Below are 25,520 nucleotides of genomic sequence, written 5' to 3' on the forward strand. Positions count from 1 at the left end.
GTTCTCTGGCCTCTCAGCGGTCATTGGGTAGGCTCAATTCCTACGCGGCGTCGCGCGTTACGCGACGGCGCATTACGACTGGGGCATGGCGACGCCCTTCGCAACGTGATTTACTACAATGGCTTTGATAGGTGTCAAGGCTGGTAAAGGAATGGATGGGTAAGGGATGTTGTTTAATGAACAATCAAGGCATTCGGATCCCCTGTTCTGGTTTCTGGGCGGTTGGCATGGCTGGCGGTGTTGGGTTGCGTGGCTTACGCTTGTACAATACACAGCATGACTTTCGGGGCCGGTATACAAAAAAACATACGGAATGAGACATTAATACCCAAAAATCATGAGACCCTACGAGTGCTCATCAGACAAAACTCATGATAACGATGTTAGAATATAATCCTTACCAAACAAAGACGCAATTGGGAACTGCACAACTACTCAAAGACCAATGAGGCCCTTGTCAGTTTGCTCTTGAGGCTTGACATACCATGGCAGGCCAACGAAGCCAAGGGTGTCACAGTATCATCCCATCGCTTTACTCAATTGACAGCTCGCTATTCGAAGCTACTCGAAATCTCGACGAGTGATGAGAAAGCACCTTTGGATACTCGGGCCCCTTGGGTGGGCTTCCACAACATGAGCAGCGGACGTATCTCTCGTCTCTGAAGGCTGGAAACAAGCGTAAATGTGGCCAAGTGCAACGCTGAGCTTTATTTACTTGATAGCTTAGTATTAGAGCTATGAATCCACTCAGTAAGGTCGTCTATTATATGGCATGTCAAAACATGTAAACTGAAGTACAGTATCTCTTTTTTCTTTCTTAGAATACCAAGGAGGGAATTCGCATGTTGTTAGACACCTGGTACCTTGACAGTCTTCCTATTATTACACTTGAAAATGATAAGAACTCCTAAGCGTAGAATAACCTCAAAAATGCTCTCATCGACTCATCCTTCCCCATCTCATCGGATTTCGCAGCTAGTCGCATATTAGCCAACGTTGAGACTGGCGAGGAATTTGCCGGCATCGTACGTATCAATCCCACTTCGTCACTGACCGTACATCAAGCCGTTACTCGGCATATGGGGTTTCTGGGACTGGTGACAGACGTGCTGGGACTCGTACGGCTCGAGGCAGCGGGCACATAGGCGCCGGGTGAGAGATGCAGACAGGTTTGAAGTGTAAGAGGGAAGGAATGAGTTGCAGTCCATGTTGATGTGCATGTGGTGTTGCTTGGCCGAGATGCGGTGCGCTGATATCAATCCTCGAGATTGGAGGAAATATGCAAGAAGGATTTCTGTGCTTCTTTTGTTTCCTCTTGACTACTTATGTACGTGTACCTACATGATGATCTTGTGTAGAGCCGCTTCAGCCGATGATACACACCTAGTTTTGGTCCGTGATCGTCATGTCAGCAAACTCTCCCCTTCCCCACAACGCCTGGTAAGGCTGCCGGTGCCGAGAGTTTGGAGAGGTCGGAGTGGAGACCGCGATGCTGTTAAGCATACCGACATTCTCACCTGGCTCCAGGCAGAAACGGAAAGGGTGGAGTGCCCGTTGCCTCACCGTTCCCATTGATGCTGACTCTGGAGGCGCATCTTACTCACAACTTACAAGGCGAACCAAAGGTGACCGGCGCCTTAATGCATTGGTTGTGGGGGGTGCTTATGCATCTCGGGACCGCCAGAGATAGGTAGGGGGACAGGGGAGGGGATGAGCGGCCCTCACGTAATCACAGATGAGGAGAATCAGGCTCGATGGCGATGAACGGAGGCTTGATTGGGGGTCAGGTTTTGGACATCATTGACGTTGAGACTCGGTGGTGTTGTGGCCGAGAATGAGCTCAAGACTGTGATGGCCCCAATTAGATCGGGCTATGAACATCATGGGTGTCCAATTTGGAACGCATCACCGACTATTAATCACCACGTACTTGACTCGGAACAAACGGATTGAACCAGAAAAAGAGGTCACTTATACGGTGCCCTTGTCTGTATTAGATGTGTATGTACTCATAAGCCCTCACAAAACTCCTAGACGCTTGATTTCCAAAAAACCTCATTATCAAAAAGACAATCACGCACGGCACATGCGGCCATCAGCAGCAACATTCCACTTGTCGCTACCGACCGTCTTGAGCGCGTAAAACACGCCCGAGGGGTCCCACTTGGTCTTGATGGTGAGCAACTTGTCATAGTTGCCGCCAAAGAACTTCTCCTTCCAGTCGGGGATGTTGAAGTCGGCCTCGTTGACGTAGTTTCCGGACCCGGGCGTCGCGGCCTCGATGGGCGGGATGATTTCTTCCGTCATGGTCTTCTGGTCCGCCTTCATCTTCTCCCAGTCGGCCGGGTCGTTGCTCCACGCCGTCGAGTACTGCACGTGGATGGCGGCCTTGCGGAAGTGCGGGTTCACGGCGTTGTCGACGCCCGCGGGCGCCGTGGCGTTGAGGGCCACGCCGGCGGAGAGGACGCCGTGGTTGTCAGCGCCGTAGCGGATGGCTGAGACGTAGGCCGCGCGGGCGGTGGTGTCTGTTAGGACGGAGCGAGGCACGAGGCGGGAGCCAAAGTTGTAGGACTCGACCTCGACGTGGCCGTAGGGGAGGGGACCCATCCACTTGTCGTAGTGGTCGCGGTAGCTCGAGTAGTTTGTGGCGGCGGAAGAGTAGGGGATGGAGAGGTTGGCGAGGACGTCGAGGAAGGGCTGGAGGATGGTCTTTGCCTCCTCGGCCGTCTTGTTGTAAGCCGTGAGAGGGTTGATGGCGAAGACGCTGCTGCTGTAGAGGAAGACGACCATGGCGCCCTGGTCGGTCATGCCGGGGAGGAGGGAGTGGAAGGCGTCGAGCATCTGCCACCACTTCTCTTGGGTGGTGTACGAAGCAGCAGTCTGGAGACCAACGCCGCCGATGGTGGCGTCGGGGTATGCGCGGACGGTGACGGCGGTAACGACGCCGAAGGTTCCGGGGCCGCCGCCACTGAGGGCCCAGAAGAGGTCCGCGTTCTCCGTGCGGGAGGCGGTGACGATCTTGCCGTCAGCGGTGACGACCTCGTACTCGAGCGCCTGGTCGGCGGCCATACCAAAGTTGGTGGTGAGGGCCGAATGGCCACCGCCCTGGATGTAGCCTCCGGCGGGACCGACGGTGGGACATTCGCCGCCGACGACGACGAGGCCGGCGGTCTTGCCGGCCTCGGTGAGTTCATAGCCGAGAACGCCGGCGCCCATCTTGATTGCGGGGCCGGACCAGAGGTCATCGGACCAAGTGGTCACGGTGATCTCCTTGAGTTTGTGGGTCCATGCCGCGAGGGCTCCGGCACCGGTTGAGCGGCCAAGATGGCTGAGTCGTTGGTTAGCGATAATGCTTTGTGGGCGGGATGGCGCTTATAGGTGCGGATGAGACTTACTCATGACCCGTGTTGCGGACGAGGAATCTGATGTTGTTCTCCCGCGCAAAGTTGATGGTCTCGACAACATCTTGGGCAGATGTCACCTCGACAGCATAGTTGACGTAGTTTCCGAGCAGACACGGAAGCGTGCGATCCGTGAAGGGGTCGCAGGACTGGTTGGCGAAGTAGCTCTGCATCACGGAAGAGGAGGAGGGGAAGCTGGGGGGTTTGTTAGTCGATATTCCGCATAACTTGAGAGATCAAGTATGAGCTTACTGAGTCTCGGGAAGAGTCCACGAGTTTTGCAGCGCCGTGCAGGCAGCCTCATCGTAGTTGGGGTCGTGACACACGGAGCCAATGGGCACGGTGGCGATGAGCTTGCCGCTGACAGTGGTGTTGAGGGTATCCCAAGCCGTCGTGGCGGGCCAGCTGGCGTCGCCGGGGAGGGAGCGGCACGTAGCATTCTCGACGCGCTTGGGGAGAAGGCCCGCGGCAGCGAAGGGCGCGGCGGCCAGGGTCGCCGTTGCGATGACGGCGGAGGACTTCATCTTGACAGGGCTGAAGAGAGAAAGGAGCGGAACGGAGGAAAGTCTTGGAGCCTTGAGGAAGGGGACGGGAAGGGGATGGCCGACCCGAGGGGGATATTAAAGAATGACTAGGCTGCAGGGAAGACTCCTGACGAGTTCATCAAGTGGGAGGGCCATGATGGAGAGTCTTTATATTGAGGAGAAGCAAACTGCATTGGAGAATCGAGAGACAGGTCGTGAATGACCAGGGATCTGTTTACGGCGCGACGGCGAGCTTTCCTGGCCCTGCTAGGCGGGCTGTGTTGCTTGAGGCATGGTGCTTGAACATGGTGCTTGAGGCATGGGGGCGGGTAATGGATGTCAATCTCCCTTCTACTGGGTAGTGTGTGAGGAGCAGCGTGAGTGTGTGTCGAGAGTCGAGGAGTCGAGAGTTCTCCTCCCACGACACGCCTGGGGCCCGTTGCTGGGATTATCCCCCTTTGGGCAGCATGCTCCGGGATAGTGTGGTGGCTACGGGGTAGATGCGGAGCCCCCCCTTCAGCCTTTGCTCTCTCTTTTGCCCTCTCTTTCGCAGAGTCTCTCACAGACTCACACACACTCTCTCCTTGATTCCATGAGGCTTGAAGCGAGGCATGGACCAGGGCAGTTGTGTGCCATCCACACCTTGCACTTACTTCTCGTCCGCTCTTCTGCTTTGACCACGGGGATCGACACGAGGTTCTGTTGCGTAGGACAAGAAGAATTGGCACCCGTCCGGGAGTCCTCCGAAGCCGAAGAAAGAAGACGGGGGCTTAGATGTCAGAAGAGGGAAATGAGACGTGCGTAATCTGTCGTTCGATTGCGGCAGGCTTCTGGAAGGGGATGTGGAAGAAAGTTGACGAAGTATTGACTTTTGCATGAAATTCGAATCTCGCAAACTGCCGGGGGTGCTGGTCAAAGCGGCTGGAATGGGATGAACAAACAGGATGACAGCACAAACCGCTTACTCTGGCACTTCTCAACTCTACACACAAACTCAGTGTGAATGCGAAGTGATTGCGACCGAGTGCGAGGAACCTAATCAACGGGTCAACGTATCCGTATGGGCCTCACCCCCCTGTTGGCGCTAGGTGTTGTGAACTCGTGGAGTTTGCCTCGGCCCCGATGATCAGTGTTCCCCTACTGGACCAGTCGAGGTCCGACGGAGAACCCAAGAAGCCCCTGTATTTCCCCTTGATCTGGGATCCTTCGCACCTGCAATCCGGGTCTCCATGCCCTTTTGCGCGTGCTCGCTCTCTCTGTTCCTGCAGCACAGGCCCTGATGCCGGTTCCGTTACTACATCACTGGCGGACAATTGGACGATGGGGGCCGTCGCGTGTCCTTGACGTTGTGTGGAAGTTGGGATCAACGGGAAGGGCTGATGGGACCTGTTCTTTTTCTGCCCTACGCTGATTGAGTACGGATGAACGCCCGCTGATTCGTATAAACACTGACACGAATGAAATTTTGGTGGTGTCTGTGTTGACTTGACTCGCTAGGTTGAGAACGCCGTCTATTTTGAGTTGAAAGAACAAAGCGTCAGCTAAGACATGCATACATAGCACGCGCTCCGAGTGTGCCAGTGTGGGGGACTGACGGCATTCATCGATCAAGAAATCTCTTGTCGTCTTTCCTTCTTTTTACAATGGTTGGATGGACTTGTTCCCTCTTTGGGCAAAGGCAGACACACCATTGTGCGAAAACCAACAACAACCGAGTTCCAACAAACTAAATAAGATCGAATCTGCCGGAGCAGAAAACAATAGTTTGCCGCCTCTCCCGTGAGGAACCACGCCACACAACCGCATGAGGTAGCAAACACAGAAACGCCGTTACGGCAGCCATTCGTTTTTGTCTAAAACGCTATTTCTCCGTGGTGTCCGCTCAATAGCATCAGCCACTAGCGCCGCCGTTGTGTTTCTCATCAGGATTTAGGTGCGGCGTTTGTGGCCAGTTCAAGCTTCTCAACGGCCCTCTCCCGCGAAGACCAAAGTTTAGTTCTCTTAGCCAGACCGTCCCACCGTTCCAAGGGGGCCCGCGATGTCACTCACTAGCCTCGGAGACAAAGGACGGAAAAGACGCAAAGGTAAGGGGGGTATTTTGGCAGGCTGGCACGTTGTGCCAACGTCGCATGTGGCGACATCGAACCATGCGCCCATAAAACTTCGGCGATATATTCCAAAGAAGTCTCTGATGTAGGTCGTCGAGTCCAACATCCAACGTCCAACAGCCCCGCAAAGGCTCAGTGAGAGGGGGCAGGCAGTTGGGGGGATCCAACCGCAACCCTATGCGAAGCAGCGAATCTCTTAGCTTCGGAAGAGTGCCGAACCTGGCATCTTCCCGCTGCGCCTCTGAACGTTGCAGAAGAACAACAGCCAGCATGCCAGCAGCTCGAACCCAGTCTTACCTCTCTTCTTTTTTTCTCTTTCGGCGTTTGTGTTTGCTTACGGAATACCAATACCTTGCTTGCCATCACGCCAACATGTTCTGCAATTCCACTTTGGCGCCAACACGTGCTGGTGCCAACGGGGTGAGGCGCCGGGAGGCGAACCGGTGGATTCGGATGGGGATGTCTGCGCCGGGATCATCTCGGGGATCAAGTCTTCTTTCGAAGCTCGTGCGCAACGTTAGTTTGCTGGAGTCTTCAAAAGACAATAGAGGAGTAGTATAGACTAGTACGGGGAGAGCCTAGGAGGCTGACGCAACTTCCTCCCATGTCTATCCGTACATGTGTCTATATTCCGATGGTGGAGGCCTTTTTATCTATGGATACGTCCTATGCTCCTTTTGCTCTGTTCTTCTGTCTCCTTCGGGAAGGAAGATGTGCGGCTCTGCCTATTGTCGTCCTCCTCAATCCGTATCTTGCAGCTATTGTCCGTCGCCATGGCCCGGGTCTATCGGTGTTTGCCAAGTCTCTAGACTGTGTTGCATTGCAGGACAATCCACAGATCCCGGAGAGGCCTGGCGGTGGCAATCATTCTCACGTGGACAAATCTCCAGATTCCGAGGTCGTGTTCACTGAATGCTACTTTGAGGAATACGCGGTCCACGACCGAGTAGGCTAGCGCGCCACCGACTCGGAGAGATACATAACGGCTGAGGCTTATCACGATGCCGCTGCCGGCTGTCGGCTGTCACCGTTTACTTGGGCAGGGTCGGCCGCCGGCAGAGAGTTTGTCCCCGGCGACTAGACCCCAATTCAGATGTGGTTGCCGGTGGATGAACCCTGAGAACGTCTCAGGTACGTCTTCGCTGTCGGTGAACTGCCATGTCCGAATGGAAACGATATGCCGGACTCGGGACTCAGTGTATGTTTTCTCTTGCGGCATTAAACATTTGCAAAGGAGGCGCAGAGTGGTTTGAGAGTTAGGGATAGACTTGGCGTGAGTTTTATTGAAAACACAGTGGTTCCCAGGCACTGCCTGGAGTTTAAGTGAGTCTAGACATGCCGTTTCTTTATATCTATCTTCTGTTTTATTCATTAGGACTTGAGACAGTGGACGATGAGCAGCCGGGGTCCTCCTGATGCACGAGGAATACTGGGGGATAATACGCACTCATTGCCTGAATCACTGGATACCCAGCAGCCCGCCTCCGCAGACCTTATGAGGAGTCTACTGTCATCCCATTCTAACAACAAGTATCGAGTCTGATAACCGAGGGATGAATGTCGTGAAGTCTTGTTTAGTCCGTGATGTTCCGGTGCTATTTGGGCTCCGGTGTTTGACCCTCGGTCGGCTCCTGTTGTTTTTGAGTTTTTGAATTCTGTCAAGATGTCCAATCGAACCTCTCCTGTTGCGTGAAGCACTTAAGGTAACGTGGTAGATTCTCGTCAGTAGCTAAATGTCACTCATCACATGATGAGCTGGTTGTATGTAGCAGTCGCTTGGCAAAGTCGTGCTCGGCACGGACAATGCTACCCAAGGCAAGGTAAGGGGATTCTGAAGATCGTGACACACTTGGCGGCGGGTGCCTCTGCAACGCTACCTCATCTTTGCCATTTGCGGGGTTGAACGCATCTCATTGAACGCCCAGCATTCTCCGTTCTCGTCCCAAATGACTTCTTCAGATTCTTCCACGATGAAAGGAGAGAAATCATTGATGGATACTCAAACGAGATCAGGATAAGCGAGACTCGAGGGCTTATGAGAATTCGTATACGACTCCTTCTAAATACTCCTCAGCCACATGCCTCTAGATCCTCTAGTGACAGGAGGACAAGAGAACTGACCCCAGTACCTCACTCCTTCTTTCCAGGCCATCCATTACTGTACCTCCCGATCCTTCCCGCACGGATTCAGATCGACATGAAGACTTCCTGCTTCCAAAAATGTCTTGCGATCGCTTGCCTGTGAGTGCAAGGGGCTTCTGTTCGGGTACGTGTTTGTGCAGCCTGCGTGCCGTGCCGCTCATTGCCAAGTCCCTTTCCCACAACCCTACCTACACCTGATACTCCCAACGATCTAGGGAAGACTTGCTCCTAGGCCACTAACTTGCCGACGCATTTGCACAAGACCAGCAGACGTAGAAACGTGCATCCGGGTATTCATGGTCTTTTCCACGAAAAGCAACTTATCAAGCGCCACCATGGATTAGAAAGATTCGTAGAAACATGAAAAGTTGTATGCTTGCTCATCAAATTGGCTTCATTAACGATTTCAAATAAAGGCCACAAAAGGCGACCCAAGAACACGCCCACTCGAATCAATTTTGACGCCTTCTTTCCTCAAAAGCATCCTCTTCTCATCAAGCGTGATCCCCTCCCCGTTCTTCGGCCACTTGCCCTTGAACCCGCCCAAAGCACCGCCCGTAGCAACGACCCGGTGACACGGCACCTGCGGCGCGAAAGGATTCCGACGCAGCGCGTTGCCGACGGCCCTCGGCGACGACTTGAGATGCGCCGCCAGAATGCCGTACGTCGTGATCTGACCCTTTGGTACTTGGCACAGCGCGGTCCACACCCGTTTCTCGTACGCGGTGCGATTTGAGCGAGCGATGCGGTCTAGTTGTGTCTTCATGCCTTCGCCTTCTGGGATGGATATTGAGATGATGTCGCGCGTCGCGGGCGTCTTCTTGGTGGTGGTGGTTGTGGTGGTGGTTGTCATGGCGATGGTGTAAGTGTGAGATGAGTGAGAGGGTGTTGCTGAAGGCGTCGTGAATTTTCAGTTTTTGCTTCTTTTTTAGAAGATTATTGCAGAGTGACGAGGAAATATTCCTGAGAAACAAGAAGTGATAGGAATCGAGGCAATAAGACGCGTGTGGGATTGTCTTTCTGAGTCAACGGCGAAGGTTGGGTCAAATGTCAAGACAAGGGCGCGTGACAAGCGCGACGGTCCAAGCGGGGACATTTGACGCGAACTCGCGGGGTCATGTGACCTGACACTTAACCAAGGGTGAAGCACAACTTCAACATCGGATGTCAGACAACCAAGCAAAGGTGACACAACATACGTCCGTAGCGGGCTTTACTTGACGCTTTAAAGGACAAAAACTTCAAAATCCAATTGATTTGCTCTGAGGCAGTGGGCAAAGACCAAAGTACAGGTGACGGCAAAAAAGAGTTCACCCCCCGGGTGCTGATACTGGGGCTACATCTCTTGGTGCTCATGCTGGGATTCGAACTCGTGTAATCGTCTGCGCTTAGCCTGTCGTCGAGTAGGCTGGTTGATGTAGAATTTAATTGTCGATTCACCATAAACCATTCCACCACCCAGCCAGTTTGACCTGACCCATCGACCTAGACGGGCGCCTCCTGGCTGGTGACAGGAATGGACTTGGAGGGGTATATAAAGGCTCTACTGCCGATCAGATGAAATTTTGGGTGCGTATTCGTGGACCTTGAGGGATGATACATTGAGCTCTCGAGCAATGATCTTATGTGGATTTTGCATACCATAGTATTTGTACGGGTATCGGTGACATCTAGACTTTCCAGACCTGATTCCATAGTGTACTCTTTCCCCCCAAAACGCCAGAATAAGGTAATCCAATCGTTACAAAGCTGTGATTGTGACCATACCATCGCACGCTTCAACGAGTCCTCCGCAGCAAGAGACCATCCAACGCCCCCCCCCCCCCCCCCCCCCCCCCCCCCCCCCCCCACCCCCATCCACCCCCCAAAACTCCCCACCCACCCCCCCCTCCAACACACACTCCCCCTCAACACATTGCCCCCACCCCCCCCCCCCCCCCCCCCCGCATCCATAACCCGAGTCTCTTAATCACCAGTATCAACCTCAAGATCCAGCTGCACACCGTTGCTGACACCATAATCCTCCAGCGTAAGATTGTCCTTGAACGGCCGCTCGCCCTGACGCTTCAGCAAGATCTCGTGCGGCTCCCGTCCGACCCGTTGCGCCACCATAATCTTGAACATCTTGACCGGGTCCGAGGCCAGACAGGGGATCGCGGCCTTGGTACCGAGGCGGTCGTTGACGTGCACGATAATCATCTCCTCGCCGCCGCCCGCAGCCGGCGCGGGTGCAGACTTTTCCTTCTTGGGCTTCGTCGGCGCATCCTTCGAGCTTGAGGCGCTGGCGGTGGGTTTGTTGTCTCTGTCTCTGTCTCTGTCTCTATCTCTATCTCTGCCCGAGTCGCGGGGTCTGTAGTTGTCGTCTCCGCCGCCGCGGCGGTCGTTGCGGCGATCTCTGTCCGAGTCGCGATCGCGGTCGCGACGGGGGGAGCGGGAACGGTTGCGGTAGCCTCGTTCCAGGCCTCTTCGTTCGTTACCGTCGTCGCGGTCGTCTCTGCGGCTCTTGTCTTTCCATCTGAAACCGCCTTGTTTCCGTGGTCTATCTCTGTCTCTGTCTCGATCACGCCGAGGCGAGCGCGATCTTGATCGTGCTCTGTCGGCCATCTCGAGTGGGTTGGTGGGTGGTTGATGGTGGAAGGTTGAAACTGCGAAACCGCAGCGGGAGCTCAGCTTGGTGCCGTGAACTGTGACCTCGCCGCTGGCTCCACCAGGTGCGGCGGGTCAGAATGGCCGCCCCGCAGAAATGATTGGATTACATAAGCCGGAAGACCTTCTTCCTCGAAGCTTCATGGGCGTCTTTTCATCATCATCGAGGAAATCAAGGCACTTGAAATACTCTGCTTTGTATGTATGATTATTGTGAAGTTTTTTATGCCTGGGGAATTTCGACTTCTTGTATTCAGAGTCTATTCTATAGTTTGTAATGCAACCACCTAGTCCCTTTACTCGTCTAGGGCATTGGAGGAAATAGCCGTCACAAGCCTGTTTGACAGACTCTCCAGCATGTCGGTGCCTTGTGAGGATGCCTCAATCTTTGATTCCTCGATTGACTCAAGAATCGTCTTGATGCCAAGACCGATCTTGTCCGACCGAGTGTCATTGCGTATGGACTGGATGACGGTCTGAATGTCGTTGCCACCAAACATTCCTGACTGGTCCAGGACTTGGGCAAGTTCGCGTACATCAGAGATGGCGGGTACCGGAATCTGTCTGCGGAAGTGCTTAAGAACACCCAAGTTGCTGAGTACGAAGCGTTCTGAGGTGGTGACCATGATGAGGATACGACGGCCCTACATTGAGTTAGTAACGATTGATCCATCTAAAAGTAGATGAGCAAGAAGAACTGAAACTGACCTTTGGTGGCTGGGTTTGGATGAGGGAAATGAGTCTGTCGAGCACCGTGTTGGAGAAGCGTGGCCCAATTGGGTTCCACTCAATGAGTTGCTCAAAGTTATCCAAAATTACGATGCTACGCTCAGACTTGTAAGCGTCGGTGAAAACCTTGGTGAGGTAGTCCTTCTTTCCAAACTCGTCTCGGAAAGCAGTCAAGTGCTGAGGCGAAATGAGCTTAACAAAGGGGAAGTCTGAAAGGGAGGCGGTGTGGGCGGCCAAAGCAGTCTTGCCTGACTCCGGGGGCCCGTGAAGAAGGACTGGTATCCTGTTGAGAACATCTGACTCCTTGACTGTGTCGATGTAGCCCTGCATCGTGCGGATAATGGCGGGGATGTTGTTGTTGAACTGGAGGATTCCCATGCCAAGGGCAAACGCCAGCTCGTCTTCAGAAACACCATAAGCCGGCTTGACCTCGGTCAGTGCGTTGTCGAAATCGTCCATGGTGATCTTCATCGCGGATACATCATTCTTCATCTTGGCGCTGTTGCCGACCTCAGTGTGACGGTTGAAGGCGAATGAAGTTGCAGCCTTGACGACACCAGAGATCTCGGCACCAGAGTAGTTCTTGGTGCGAGCTGCCAGTGAGGCCAGGTCAACCTTGGAATCCATAATGTTGTTGTCTCGCATCTTGGCAGTGTGAATCATGAAGATTTCCTTGCGTCCCTCTTCGTTGGGCAAGCTAATCTCCAACTGAACCTCCAAACGACCGGGACGCAGAAGCGCCTCATCGATCATGTCTTTACGGTTGGTCATACCGATGAGCAGGATGTTGTTAAGCTGGTCAACACCGTCGAGCTTGGTGAGAAGCTGGTTAACAACACTGTCACCAACACCAGTGCCGCCACCGGCACCGGAGCCTCTTTGCTTGCAGACAGCATCCAACTCATCGAAAATGATAATATGAAGACCACTCTGGTCGCCCTTCTCCTTATACTCCTTCTCAGCATCCGCAAACATCTTTCGAATGTTCTCTTCAGATTGACCGACAAACTTGTTGAGAACCTCAGGACCGTTGATAATCTTGGGCTCACGAGCGTTGAGCATCTTTCCGATTTGTCTAGCGATAAGCGTCTTTCCGGTTCCAGGGGGGCCAAAGAGCAGGATACCCTTGACGTGCTGAATACCCAGCTTCGCTACCAGCTGGGGAGGGAAGACGCGAGAAGCAAAAGCTCTGCGGAAAATGGTGGCGAATTCGTCCTGGAGACCACCAATACCCATATCCTCAAACTTGAAGTCTGGGGAGATAATGGGGTTGGCGTTACCCTGGTGCTCACCGACCTGAAGCTTCATATCCGACTCGGCGCCCTTGAAGAATGACAATAGCGTGTTCGTGCTGAAGAATCCGCGGGCAGAAGGGTCTGATGATGTGACGACGGCGTCGGGACCTTTGCCTCCAGCAAAAGTGATGGTCTTGACGGTAGCAAAGATCTTGAGACCTTCAATGTCCAGCAGAGTGCGCTGACCGGGGGCGAAGAAGTGCATCTGGAAGAAACGCTCAAAGACCTTGGCCAGGTATTCGTGCTTGAACTCGTAGTTGGGGTCTCTCTTCATTGAGGCCCAGGACAGCTCGAGGTCCATCGCCTCGAGGTGAGTTGCGCCTTGCCTGTTCGCATCGTACACCTCACCCTCGAAGGTGTCGGTCATTCCGATCTTCAGCCATGATCGTTGAGGGTCGGACAGACTGATGGTGCCCTCGGGGAGTTCGGGTGTTGGCCGCGCTCTGACAACGTTCTCTCGTACTGTTCCTCGGACAGGGTCTCTGGCTCGAATCAGGATGTTGATGTCCTGGCCGTCGCGGCTCGGGGCGAAGTCTCGGTAGCTGACACCTGCGCTGGGAGGGGAAGGGTTAGCAGCGGAAGAGAAGAGGGACTGCGTGTTCGAAAGATGCTTACACGTTGGCATAAATAAGCTGGGTCTGCAAGGCCTTGTCCCTGACTTTCTCGATCCTCAGCCGCACACCGGGCTGTCTCGGCGACTGCGGCTGGCCGCGGGGGAGCGGCTTCTCGGGGAAGCTCATATCTGAGGCGCTCGGTCGGTGTGGCAGAAACGATGGGATCGCTTGGTTGTGAGGTTGGTTACGATTTCGTACGGCCGGGTTGTTCTGGTTTCTTGTTCTTGAGATGTGTTGAGGAAGACGGTGAGGATGACGGAGGGGAGGTTATGTACACTAATGGTAGGTGGAATGGTGCATGTTGGAGGGGCTGCGCGGCTTCGTCTTCGCTTCAAGTCCCCTGGGCCCGGGGAGCGCTAAACCTTGTTTGGGCCAAATGGACACAAGGCGAAGCAGGTACGTATCGAGGGGACCCTTACCTTACCCTTGCTGCAGCGAATGGCATGGAAGATGCTCTGATGCTTATGTGGATCTCACCCGTGGTTTGTAACCGTGTTCAGTCTGTTTCAACTCTGGCCAGTTTGAGGATCCAGATGTCTTCTTTGCAGAAGCGTTGCTGCCTGCGCAACTTGAGTGTAAGAGGGTGTCCAATCATTTTCAAGCGTTGACCTCGTGTCATTACCTAGTATCTACGGGGCGAGTCCTGTTATAAGGTAACTAAGTTGGACAAGGAAGTTGTTCAGCAAATTCCATTGTGACATGTGCAGCAGTTCCATTGACTGACGGCGGGAAGGTGCAAGTCAAAGTGAAGTGGGGCACGCAGCTGCCGTCGCCAGGCATGACCCACTTCAGGTCTCCAGCTGCCGCCTAATTAATGACGTCGATTGGCTCGAGATGTAGTCTAGTCCCTTTTAGGACTCACTGGAGCTGCTCGCATTTCGGACTCATAGGTTGCGAGCCATCATCCTCATTGCATCAACTCTTTCATAGCTTCCTCTTGGTAATGTAAGCTTTCCAGGGGCCCAAGTAAATCATGCCGCTGTAAGTCACATCTGTCGACCAGTATGATCAGCCAGAATCTAACTGATAAACAGACACCTACTGGGTAAAAAGTCTTGGAACGTCTACAATGCGGACAACATCGCCCGTGTCCGTCGCGATGAGGCTGCCGCAAAGGCCAAGGAGGAGGCCGAGGAGCAGCGCATGCAAGAAGTCGATGCCGAGCGCCGGCTAGCTATCTTACGGGGCGAGGAGCCACCGCCACTGCCTCCAACAGAAGAAACCCCTGACGATGAGCCAAGACATCGGGACCGTGATGCCGGTTCGTTCGGCAGGGAGAGAAAAAAGCGCAAGCGCGCTGGCGAGGACGACACTGACTTTGAGTTACGTGTTGCAAGAGAGCGTTCAGGCGTCGTGCAAATAGCCAACGAGACCTTGCGCAAGTCAACCAGCTCTGCGCCGATCGTAGATGCAGCTGGGCACATTGATCTTTTTGGCGAAGAACGAAAACAGGGTCGTCATCTAAAGAATGAAGAAGCGGAGAAGGAAGCGGCAAAAAGGAAGAAGGAAATGGAGGACCAGTACACAATGCGATTATCAAATGCGGCCGGCAAGGACGGTATGGTCGGCCCTTGGTACGCAGCATCTGGGTCAAGAGCTGAACTCGCAGAGCTCGAGCCTGCCGGCAAGGACGCATTTGGCAACGAAGACCCAGGGAGGAAGAAGAGAGACGAACAGAGGATAGTAGCGAATGATCCTCTTGCCATGATGAAGATGGGAGCATCCAGAGTAAGAGAGGTGAAGAAGGAGCGCCAAAGAATTGAAGCCGAGCGACAGAGAGAGCTCGAGCAGCTGCGCAAGGAGGAGAAGCGAAAGGAGAGACATGAGCGGCGAAAACGAGAGCATCGGAGGAATGAAGAACGCCACCCTCGAGAGAGGTCTCATGAAAAGGATGATGGTGAAGTCAGATCCCTTTCGAGGAGGGAGAGCGAACGCCATCCTCGGTCCAGTCGAGAAGATGAGCGCCGTCGGAGCAGGGACCGTCATCAAGAAGAGAGAAATCACCGACACGAAAGAAGGGACGAAAGCGATATGCAATCTAGAAGAGATGAAAGGAGCCGCCATGAAGGAAGAGATGAGAAGAAGCACGAACGAAGCAAACGAGACTCTGACTCACGACACCGAGATGACCACCGACGGTCGGGAGAACCTTAAGAACCAAGCAAGTTTCAATTATGGCAGTAAAAATGATATTTCTATCTACGAGAGAAGGGCAGAAACAGCTAGTTGTGATATCGAAGCCAAGCCAGTCACAGTCACGAGCGGTCATCGAAATACCATCACTAGACCGGGCAAATCAGGCCGATTTGCACAACTTGCCACTGTTGAGGTTGTAATCCCAAGCATCGCTTCCGACGCCCGACAAGACGAACAGACTCTCGGTAGGGTCATATTTGCTCTTGATCTCAACTAGACGGTCGTAGGAAGTACCGTAAAAGTCCTCCTTGAACATGGAGTCAAAAGCATTGCCCTCGTTCATGTAGGAGCCAGCACCCGGTGCCCACTCGCGCCAGACGGGCTCCTTGGTCTCTTCCAGCCACTGCGCGACACCGTCGAGAGCCTCCTGTGGCGCCGCGTTAGGATCCGCCGATGCGCCGTAGCTCATCAGGTGGATGTACGTAGAGCGCCACATCGGGTTGAGGGCACCTCGCATCACCTCGGGGACGTTGCGAGGCCCCAGCCCGCCTTGCAGACCGATGACCATGAGGGCGCTACCCGTGGGGTTCTGCGGCACGCTGAGACGCTGGAGGTACGCAGAGACGGCCGACACCGGAGTCTCCGCGAGTTCCTTGCGTCCGAGGAGGCGACTCGTCATCATCCCAGCCCCGGCTGCGCTGGGCGACGTGTTCAGGCTCTCGAAGAAGCTCATAAAGTCAGGCTGCGATGACGGCTCGCTCAGGGTGACTGTGACAGATTTGTTGCCCACCTCTGCGAGGATGCGAGCTCTAACGGGCTCGAGGAGCGAGGTCATTTTCTCTGCTGTCGTGTTGTACGCGAAGAAGCCAATGGAGGCAGTGACCTTGCGGACAGTCTCGGACGAGTTGGCAGGTAGAGCTCCGGCGCTTAACATGCCGGTCCCGGTGAGAGTCGCGTCCATCAAGTCAGGCACACTGGCGAGCAGGGCTGCGGCACCTCTCCAAGCCGCCTCTCTGGAGGCAGTGTCGTTGCCGACGGCCGACACTTGGATGCCGCTGGAGACAACATTGCCCGGCGGGGGGTTCGCCTTGATGACGTACTCGGAGACGAGGCCGTACTGGCCGGCGCCTCCGCCGCGGACGGCCCATAGAAGATCCTGGTTTTGCGCCTCGTTGGCGACAAGGATCTGGCCGTCGGTCGTCACGACGCGCACTTGCAGGATCTGGTCTGCCGCGAGGCCGTATGTGCTCGAGAGGGGACCGTGACCGCCTCCCTGCATGTGTCCGCCGACTCCGACTGTCTCATCAACGCCTCCGACAACAACCTTGTTGAACTTAGCTGCTCCTCGAGAGGCGGAGCCCCAGTTGTGGCCGCTTCCCATGGTGAGTGCTGCCTCGGTTCTATTATCGCTGGGGGATTTCCACTCGGGGTGGTATTCGAGTTGTTTGAAGTTGTGAGTCCAGATGGACAGCGAGTAGGCGCCGGAAGAGCTAGAGTCAGGTTAGTGCACTGAAAGCTCTGGGGATGAGATTGAAGACATCTTACCGGCCGTTGAGATCGTGCCCAGTTCCCTTGATGACGATGCGAATGTTCCGCGAGCTGGCCCAGCCCATGGCAGTGGCAATCTGCTCTTCCGTCGTGGCGTTCACAACGTACTGCGGCGAGCCGCCAATCTCGCAACCCTTGGCCGCGGACTCACTCGGAGGGAGACACGAGTTATTGGCGTAGATGGAGGAGTCGATGGACTCAGGAAGGGATGCGTGGTAGGCGGAGTATCCCCATCCCTTCTCGACGTCTTCGCACGACTGCAAGGAGCCGAACGGGTTTCCGGCGTAGCAGGAGGATGCGGCGGGTCGAGTCTTGATGAGAACACCGTCGATTGTTGCGTTCAGCTTCGACCAATCCTCGTCGGACGGCCATGCAGCATCGTCGGGGGTGACTTTGCATGTCTGCTGCGCGGAGATGCCTAGAGCGCAGACGGTTACCAGGAACGAGATGACGGTTTTGGCAGCCATTGTGGTAACGAGAGAAGGTGACGGGCTTGTGTGCGTGCCTGTGAGATACTACCAATGATAAAGGCCATGATGCGGTCTCGATGGGCATTTTTATATCAGAACGGTGGACTCCGCCATCTTCTCATTTTCGTATCGTTGAACGACATTCCACTTTCGTCACATTTGCCATCGCTACAGATGTTCAGTACCAATTTCGTCACGATACTAGTTGTCCCGGTCCAAGTCACATCAGACGGAAAGTTTCCACAGGGCTATGTCGACGGCGCGGAGGACACGAGGGTATCTCCCCTGATTGCCGAGCCTCCGAGACGCGTACAATGTGCTGTGGCTAGTGTAATAAGGCATGAGAAAACAGGGTATTAAGAAAAAGCCCACTCACAAGTCGGTATTTGTGATGACGATATGCCTCCGAAGCCACCTCCCAGAAAGTGAGGATCGCCGTACGCCGCGCCAAGTCCGAATAGCTCCATGTGTTCTGCCATTTGCCGGTGACCTTGTACAGAAACAGAATCTAAATCCCAGTCATCAAGTGTACTGCGACTCGTTACTGGACAATAATTCTAAGACAAGGGAGGGGGGAATTGGGTAAAACTAGGGTTTAAGGCTGGAGACTAAAACAGGGGCCGGACTTCATGGCTCGTAGAATAATCGTATCGAAAACGAGCGAATTTTCGTACAGAATGCGGAAATGTTTTGATTGGCTCATCGCCATGATTCAGGGACGAGGGAGACCCCGCTGACGACTTACACGCACCAAAGCATACAGTAAGGAGTAATTCTGTGACCAGATGACTTTGAGCGGCGGCGTCAAGAAAATTTGCGTCTCTTCTTTTTCCAGACGTCTCAACCAGTGGTGGCCAGGATAAAGATCCATTGACTTTTCGTTCCCCGAAAACGAGTACCGAAATTCGTCCCTCTTCCTCTTCCTCGCCCTCCATTCTCAAATCCCTACAATCCATCAATCTCCAATTCTTTTCTCCTCTGAGTTCAGACATCTTCCTATCTCGCCTCCTACCAACACATCAACGTCCTAAGACTTTCTCTCCTCTACAAGTGCCTTACAGCTTGTAAACACAAACCCCATACCACGAGCTGAGCCATGAACACAGACTACTGGCAGCTCTCAGGCGCCTTCGGCCTCTGGGTCCGCGCCTGCATCCGAATCCTCCAATTCGTCTTCGCCATCGTCACGATTGGCCTCTATGCCGCCACGCTCGGCTCCTGGAGCACCCTGCCGACAGAGAACCTCGAGAGAACGCCCTGGATCTACGCCCTCGTCCCGGCCATCCTCTCAGCGCTGACATGCGCCTACCACGTCTTCGCGACAGTTACACACGCCGCCTGGTCTGTATGGGACTTCGGGCTGGCCGTCCTCTGGGCCGCGCTGTGCGGTCTGTCTTCTTCCATGGTCGTGGGCGGCGAGAAGAGTATCAACGTTACGGGCGATGTCAAGTCGAGACTTGCTGCGGGTGCTTGGATTGCGGGGATTAGCATGCTGCTGTGGCTTCTGAGCTCTGTTCACGGGTGCGCTTTTTGTTGCGCGTCGAGGAAGATGAAGAGGACGGTGAAGAAGCAGGAATCGGAAGAGGATAAGCTTGAATTGGATGGTCTTCCAAATAGTCGAGAAGAGAGTGTCTAGATGGACCGCGGGTAATAGACTCATCTACTTTGCACATTCGTATGGCGTTGGGGTTAATGAGCGGATAACGAGTTTTTATTGGAAGAGATACATAGATTTATCGAGTTTGAAAACAACAGTGCTTGTGAGACTGAGCAAATAATCTTGATTCTGGCAATATCCGGCCTCTCTCGAGAAAAAGTCTCGTGGAATAATAACAAGATCGCTTGAGCGACTACAAGAAAATTGACAGAGATTACCATCAGACTTTTCCAAGCAGCAGGGAACACCTACCTACGCTCTACGGTCACCCCGAAGCAGCGAGACCAGTTGAGTTTCGGGCCGCTCATTTCGTATCCATGACATTAGATGCCTAGCTAGTAGCTGACGGTAAAAAGTAGATCCACTGGCTAACCTGAGAGTAGCCGACTTCCTGACGCGGCCCTACCCAGGAGGCTATGCGGCAAGGTACTAGGTAGATTAACGTATGCTTAAGTCTCTTTATATGTACTTGATCCTGCCCCTCCCTGTCTCCTACTTTATTCCCCACGTCCTCTTTTACTATCCACCTCCAACATCACACAGCTATTCTGCACGTGAAGTACGCAAACATGGAAGGCGAAAAGAGAGAGACATTTGGATCCTCTAGGGAGTCTAAAGCTTCGGCCTTGGGGCTCGAGGACCTCTACCTCGAAGGTAAAGCAGCCCCAAGACCCTGTAATAACCCTAAAACAAACACTCAACGCGGTGAATAGAAGGCGAACCATCCGGCTCAACGCAGGCCGAAGACCAGACACCGCCTGAGTATACACCCCGGTACACACCTCAACGTCAATGGCCAATACCACTCAATATCGTGGTCCAAGTCGTCGGCTCCAGAGGCGACGTGCAGCCCTTCCTCGCCCTCGCCTCCGCCCTCCGGAAAGCAGGCCACCGCGTCCGCATCGCAACGCACCCGCAGTTCTCCTCCTTTGTACTCGAATCCAACAACTCCGTCCCAGCCTCCGCCTCACCAAACAGGATCGAGTTCTTCCCCGTCGGCGGCGACCCGGCCGATCTCATGGCCTACATGGTCGAGTCACCCTCCCTGATCCCCAAAATGTCGCAGATCCGCGCGGGCATCATCCAGCGGAAGCGCGACATGTACGTCGAGATGCTCGACGGCTTTTGGCGGTCCTGCGTCCACCCTGACCCCCTTTCCAACGTGCCATTTGTTGCCGATGCCATTATTGCCAACCCGCCGAGCTTCGCCCACGTGCACTGCGCCCAGGCGCTGGGAATTCCGGTGCATTTGATGTTTACGATGCCGTGGAGCAGTACCAAGGCGTTTCCGCATCCGTTGGCGAATATTGGGTTTTCAAAGGCGGATAAGAAGAGTACGAATCATGCTTCGTATTCTGCTGTTGAGTTTTTGACATGGCAGGGGTGAGATTGTATTTCTTCCCAGGCGAGTGGCTATGTTGCTAACGGCAAAATAGCTTGGGAGATCTTGTCAACGCGTGGAGAGTCCAGTCACTTGGCTTGGAACCTGTTCCGTCGACTGAGGGACATCGTATATTGGAAAGTCTGCAAGTCCCATTCACATATTGTTGGTCGCCGTCTCTCGTGCCCAAGCCCAGTGATTGGGGTCCGCACATTGGTATGTTTCCCATCAAGAACTCTACCATGGAGAGTCAAGCTAACGATCAGCAACAAGACATCAGTGGCTTCTTCTTCCGCGACCCTGCGCCGTATACACCACCTCCCGACCTCGAAGCCTTTCTCAAGGCCGGCCCACCACCCATATACGTCGGATTCGGAAGTATTGTGGTTGGAGGAATCGAGGGCCTCATGACCATGGTCCTCAGCGCAATCAAGGCGACAGGAGTCAGAGCCATTATCTCGAGAGGCTGGAGCAACTTGACCGGCGAGGAGTCGGACAACGTATTTTACGTGGGCGATTGCCCGCACGAGTGGCTATTCCAGCAAGTCGCCGCTGTCATCCACCACGGCGGCGCCGGTACTACAGCCTGCGGATTGAGATACGGAAAGCCTACAACCATTGTTCCCTTCTTCGGAGAGTGAGTAGAAAATAGGATCACATGGGCCACAGTTTCACTGACACTTCCCCCATAGCCAACCCTTCTGGGGCGCCGTCGTGGCAGAAGCTGGCGCAGGACCAGACCCCATCCCCTACCGCTCCCTCACATCGCAAAAGTTAATCCAGGCCATCCAGCTCTGCCTCTCCCCGGACGCCATCCGCTCGGCCAGAAAGCTCGCCGACGCAATGCAGAGGGAGGACGGCGTCCAGGCCGCCGTCGACGCCTTCCATGCCAACTTGCCACAGTCGAAAATGGGCTGCGACTTCTTCTCCGACCAGCCCGCGGCGCTGGTCTACGGGAGGGGTAAGAAACAGGTCAAGATGTGTAGACCCGTCGCGTCCATCTTGGTCAAGAATGGAAAATTGCAGCGGAAGCAGCTCAAGTCGTACGTGGTTAACTCATACACTCGATTCAAGGACCCTCTCCATGACGCTTGTTACTGAAACTGTTCTTTTGCAGATACCGATCGAAACCGACAAACATTGAGAACCAGAGATGGGACCCCCTGACGGCAGTATCGGCAGCCTCCATCTCGACAATCGTCAAAATGGCAGGCGCCACAGCCGACATTATTGTCAAGCCCTTTGAACAATACAAACGCACCAGCGAGTCTGGCGAGAACCTCGAAGAGCAGCAGCAAGTCGAGAACACGCAAAGACACAGCCAAGCGCCCGCGTTCGCCATGTTGCCCCTCCCCGGCGTCGGGGTCCCAGACGGGGCGGCGGCAACCGGAGAGAAAACTTCCTCGGCCCGGCCGCCGCCATCCAGGGGTAGCCAGGAATCATCCTCCAACGGCGCAAAACCAGGCGCCATGGCAGCCGCAGCAGCCAACGGCGTAGGCAAACTCGCGAGCAACGCGACGAAAGGTCTCCTCGTCGATATACCCCTCGCCGTGACGGAGGGTCTCCGCGCGGTGCCGAACCTGTACGGCGAGCCCGTCCGCAAGCACGACGCCGTCGAGGGTTTCCGCAGCGGCGTCTCGGTGGCGGGCAAGACGTTCTGCCAGGACATGAAGGGCGGGCTGACAGACATCTTTGTGCACACGTACACGGGCAAAAAGGAGCAGGGCGCGCTGGGGGCGGCCAAGGGGCTTGGGAAGGGGGTGGCTAGTCTTGTAACGAAGAGTACTGCTGCGACGTTTGGATTGGTTAGTTACCCGGCGCAGGGGATTTATAGGAGCATCTGGGCTGCGTCGTATGCGGATACGAGGAGGAGTATTGAGGATGAGAAGTTGTTGGAGGGAGATTGGATGGTGTCCATGAGCCCTGGGTGGAAGATGGATCATGCTGCCATTGTGGAGGATTTTGAGGGGATGAAGGGGACTAGAGGGCAGTGATGAATGAGTTTGCCTTATTGGAATGGTAATAGCTGTCAGCAGAATGGCTGTTTCCTTTTTGCTTATTTGGATGTGTCTTGTGAGGCGTTGCGGTAGACATGGGATTAGGGTGGCTCAAAAGGGAACCAGGAAGCAGACCGTCATCATCCCGTGATGGATACCCTACATGCTGGCTCTTCTAGAAGAATTCGATAGCTTATTTCATACGGGTTATTTTACCTTGTCTAGGGAATGCGGCTCCTCCACATCTGGGGTAGGTATCGTGACCCCAACACAGCCATTGCCACATTGACTTATACGGGACCGTGGCAGTGATCTACAAAACCATAGTGGCACGGATGATTAGGCACCGCGTATTTGCAGCTTAGTTCCTATGTACTAGGTAGTCAACCTCGTACAAGATGGGAATGACGATGGAATTGCAATATCACGGACGAGGGATGCACGGCGGTGCAGGGGTGGCGGAAAAGGAAGGCTTCTGGAAGGATTCGATGGCGGGGCATTCGTTGGTGGCGGAGCTTATCAGGGAATATTCAAAAAAGCTCAGCTATTCCCACATTTACACAGCAAACGAGACCACGCAGTAAGACGACAAGGATGATGTAGAACGAAATCAGTCAACCATTTGAGCCTTGTGGAGTCTGCGTTCGCCCTGCGGAAGCATGTGACGAAGGTTATGGGTTCAACGTGGAGACGGTTCTCGCCGGGTGCTGGATTCGGTGAGAGTCGGCTAAAGATTGCAGCCGCCCGCGGGTCGCCACCGGAAATTGGTGTTGGTTTGTCGGGATGAAGGCGGAGGATCGGCCGATATTCTGGCCAATCCGGAGGATGATGTCAAGTTGCTCCAATACCCAAGAGATATTGATGCGCAGAAAGGCAGAAATTGAAAGCTCTTGCTCCAAGTTCGCCGGGCGACAAATATTGGCGGGGCAGTGCCGGGTCACGCGTGCCGGAGAGACGCTAGGGCCACTTTCGGAAAGGGTGGAGACATGCGGCCGGCGTGGATTGGCCGATCCGGAGGCTGAGAGTTGTGAATGGCGTTCTGCCCAGAAGCTGGGCGGCGACGGTAGATTGAGTGGAGACGACACCACTTTACCTTACGGAGGACAATGTAAGAATATGCACGAGCGGTTGGAGGCGCATTCTCAAGAGCGGAGTCAATGAAGTCATTCCCTGGTCTCCAAATTCCTCGGACTTTGAGAGAGGCTCTGCGATGAAGGATCAGTTGGTGGGTGATTACCGGCCGCAGGAGCCGTTAGGTAACGGATAAATACCTTGCCTTAGGTAGGTAAAGTAAGCCACTCGCTATGCCATGCAATTATTAACCGAAAGCAGTCGGCGAACAATCACGATGTCTGACTTGAGGGTATAGTATTCGTAGTGTAGGATTCTCCAAATCTCGGCGCTGGGGTTCCATGATATCATGCCACTCTGCCATGCCCTCCCTTGGCGGAAGTCGGCACGCGAGAGGACGTTGATTGGCTGTTGTGCATGTTGGGGTGACAGGGCCCCGAATATCATGACACAGAGATGAATGATGTGTGAAACGTTCTCCGTTGGCGTGTGACATTTTGGTCGATAGTTGCAGGCTCAGTGATTCAATTGCCCCTGGCAGACAGACAGCCGCCTGGAGCTTGTCGAGATCAGACGGCGTGTTTGGATGGGATGGTGTGCACTTTTTCTCGGAGAGGTTAGAGAAGTGCAAAGGTGCCAAAACACAACCGCCGGCCCGCCCTGAGCAGTCAGCAATCAACCCCGTGCGCGGCGTGTCTTGGCTGTAGCCAAGGCTGATTGAAGGACGGATTGGGTCCGCCACCGCTCTGCCACCAAGGACGGACCGTTGGGATCGGATCGTGAGGTTTTTTTTTGTTGCCTAGGCAGCGAAGAATGGAGAGGGCGGAGCAGCGACATTGCCCTCGTGGTAAAGTTTGGAAGCAGTCGGGCGATCACACTTGGTCGATGCGCGCAGTTGAAGGCGAAAGTCGCGCTGTCTATCCGGGCAAAAGAGAAGAAACAACCATGTCACTCTGATTGGGGTGTAGGGACCTTGAAGGTAAGACGGCAGACCGGCAGCTTCGCGATTGGGCGCGATATGGAAAGTCAAGCCGTCGCAACGGTGTCGATTGTGCTAGCATTGCGGCTTTTTTTTTTTTTTTTTTTTGAGGCCGTCCATGACCACGAGATCTTTTCAACATATTGGCTGTCCTGGTGTAGGTACCTAGGTAGGTAAGGTAGGCAAGTGATGATGCGGAATGTGTGCCGAGAAGAAACAGTCAGCAAGATGATTACCTTGGTGCAGGCAGAAAGAACGTCGTGACCGTGAAGGGAAGGAAGCTCAAATTGAGCATGGGCCACCGCATGTTGGAGTTTCGCGGGCAGTGCAGGTGCTCTCCACCATCGGGCACGTTTGCCCCGCATGGCTCCAGCGTTCCTTCCCTGGTGCTCACATCCCTGCCCCGTTCAACAGCCCACGGACGCAGACGGGGCAACCAACTCGAACATGGGGCAGGTACCTCCAGCTTCGTACTTGCACTTTGCAATATCATTGTCACCTTAGTGAGTCTTGAGGGAGGTGCTGCGAGACCCCTGCTCCACCATTCGGCTCCTGTAGCTTCCTTTTCGCGGTTTGCGACTGCCTCCTCTCCTCTCCCGCCTATCATCGCGCTTGCCGATAGCTCAGTGCCACCACCACCTCAGAAAGAAGGCCCCAAGAAGATGACCCCAAGGAAAGAGCTCCTGGGCACAAACACAGCCCACCCTGTGTCCTCCATGTCCCACGGAATGATTCGACCCTTGCTCTTAGACCCGTCGGGTGTCTATGATCCCTTGGTCTTAGAACTCTTAGTGCAGTCCCCGGTCTTCATTCTCCCCTCGA

At 54.4% G+C, this 25,520-nt stretch overlaps 9 protein-coding genes across 9 annotated transcripts; 5 read left to right on the forward strand and 4 right to left on the reverse strand.

Annotated features, from left to right (window-relative positions):
* Window positions 1-2,073: 2,073 nt before the first annotated feature.
* On the reverse strand, window positions 2,074-3,925 carry CCOS01_03856 (FAD binding domain-containing protein; the record flags this gene model as incomplete). The annotated part of the gene is made up of 3 exons (XM_060452039.1): window positions 2,074-3,328; window positions 3,396-3,596; window positions 3,654-3,925. 3 exons carry the CDS (start codon window positions 3,923-3,925, stop codon window positions 2,074-2,076), a joined length of 1,728 nt encoding a protein of 575 aa, XP_060318304.1.
* A 2,763-nt stretch (window positions 3,926-6,688) lies between these two features.
* On the forward strand, window positions 6,689-6,988 carry CCOS01_03857 (uncharacterized protein; the record flags this gene model as incomplete). The annotated part of the gene is made up of 1 exon (XM_060452040.1): window positions 6,689-6,988. One exon carries the CDS (start codon window positions 6,689-6,691, stop codon window positions 6,986-6,988), a length of 300 nt encoding a protein of 99 aa, XP_060318305.1.
* A 1,593-nt stretch (window positions 6,989-8,581) lies between these two features.
* Window positions 8,582-9,028, reverse strand: CCOS01_03858 (uncharacterized protein; the record flags this gene model as incomplete). The annotated part of the gene is made up of 1 exon (XM_060452041.1): window positions 8,582-9,028. The coding sequence occupies one exon, from the start codon at window positions 9,026-9,028 to the stop codon at window positions 8,582-8,584; it is 447 nt and encodes a 148-aa protein (XP_060318306.1).
* Window positions 9,029-10,140: 1,112 nt separating this feature from the next.
* On the reverse strand, window positions 10,141-13,585 carry CCOS01_03859 (ATPase; the record flags this gene model as incomplete). Its single annotated transcript, XM_060452042.1, has 4 exons — window positions 10,141-10,877; window positions 11,171-11,465; window positions 11,530-13,399; window positions 13,461-13,585. The coding sequence occupies 4 exons, from the start codon at window positions 13,583-13,585 to the stop codon at window positions 10,141-10,143; spliced, it is 3,027 nt and encodes a 1,008-aa protein (XP_060318307.1).
* Window positions 13,586-14,432: 847 nt separating this feature from the next.
* Window positions 14,433-15,613, forward strand: CCOS01_03860 (blastn match against entry EMBL; the record flags this gene model as incomplete). The annotated part of the gene is made up of 2 exons (XM_060452043.1): window positions 14,433-14,440; window positions 14,494-15,613. 2 exons carry the CDS (start codon window positions 14,433-14,435, stop codon window positions 15,611-15,613), a joined length of 1,128 nt encoding a protein of 375 aa, XP_060318308.1.
* A 142-nt stretch (window positions 15,614-15,755) lies between these two features.
* On the reverse strand, window positions 15,756-17,610 carry CCOS01_03861 (FAD-dependent monooxygenase; the record flags this gene model as incomplete). The annotated part of the gene is made up of 2 exons (XM_060452044.1): window positions 15,756-17,085; window positions 17,141-17,610. The coding sequence occupies 2 exons, from the start codon at window positions 17,608-17,610 to the stop codon at window positions 15,756-15,758; spliced, it is 1,800 nt and encodes a 599-aa protein (XP_060318309.1).
* Window positions 17,611-18,709: 1,099 nt separating this feature from the next.
* On the forward strand, window positions 18,710-19,249 carry CCOS01_03862 (uncharacterized protein; the record flags this gene model as incomplete). Its single annotated transcript, XM_060452045.1, has 1 exon — window positions 18,710-19,249. One exon carries the CDS (start codon window positions 18,710-18,712, stop codon window positions 19,247-19,249), a length of 540 nt encoding a protein of 179 aa, XP_060318310.1.
* Window positions 19,250-19,839: 590 nt separating this feature from the next.
* On the forward strand, window positions 19,840-22,645 carry CCOS01_03863 (UDP-glucose,sterol transferase; the record flags this gene model as incomplete). Its single annotated transcript, XM_060452046.1, has 6 exons — window positions 19,840-19,924; window positions 19,984-20,653; window positions 20,707-20,867; window positions 20,925-21,288; window positions 21,344-21,694; window positions 21,769-22,645. 6 exons carry the CDS (start codon window positions 19,840-19,842, stop codon window positions 22,643-22,645), a joined length of 2,508 nt encoding a protein of 835 aa, XP_060318311.1.
* An 864-nt stretch (window positions 22,646-23,509) lies between these two features.
* On the forward strand, window positions 23,510-23,809 carry CCOS01_03864 (uncharacterized protein; the record flags this gene model as incomplete). Its single annotated transcript, XM_060452047.1, has 1 exon — window positions 23,510-23,809. One exon carries the CDS (start codon window positions 23,510-23,512, stop codon window positions 23,807-23,809), a length of 300 nt encoding a protein of 99 aa, XP_060318312.1.
* Window positions 23,810-25,520: the final 1,711 nt, after the last annotated feature.

Source organism: Colletotrichum costaricense (genome assembly GCF_030867565.1).
Source record: "Colletotrichum costaricense strain IMI 309622 chromosome Unknown Scaffold_3.1, whole genome shotgun sequence".
In the NCBI taxonomy this organism is placed as follows: Eukaryota; Fungi; Ascomycota; class Sordariomycetes; order Glomerellales; family Glomerellaceae; genus Colletotrichum; species Colletotrichum costaricense.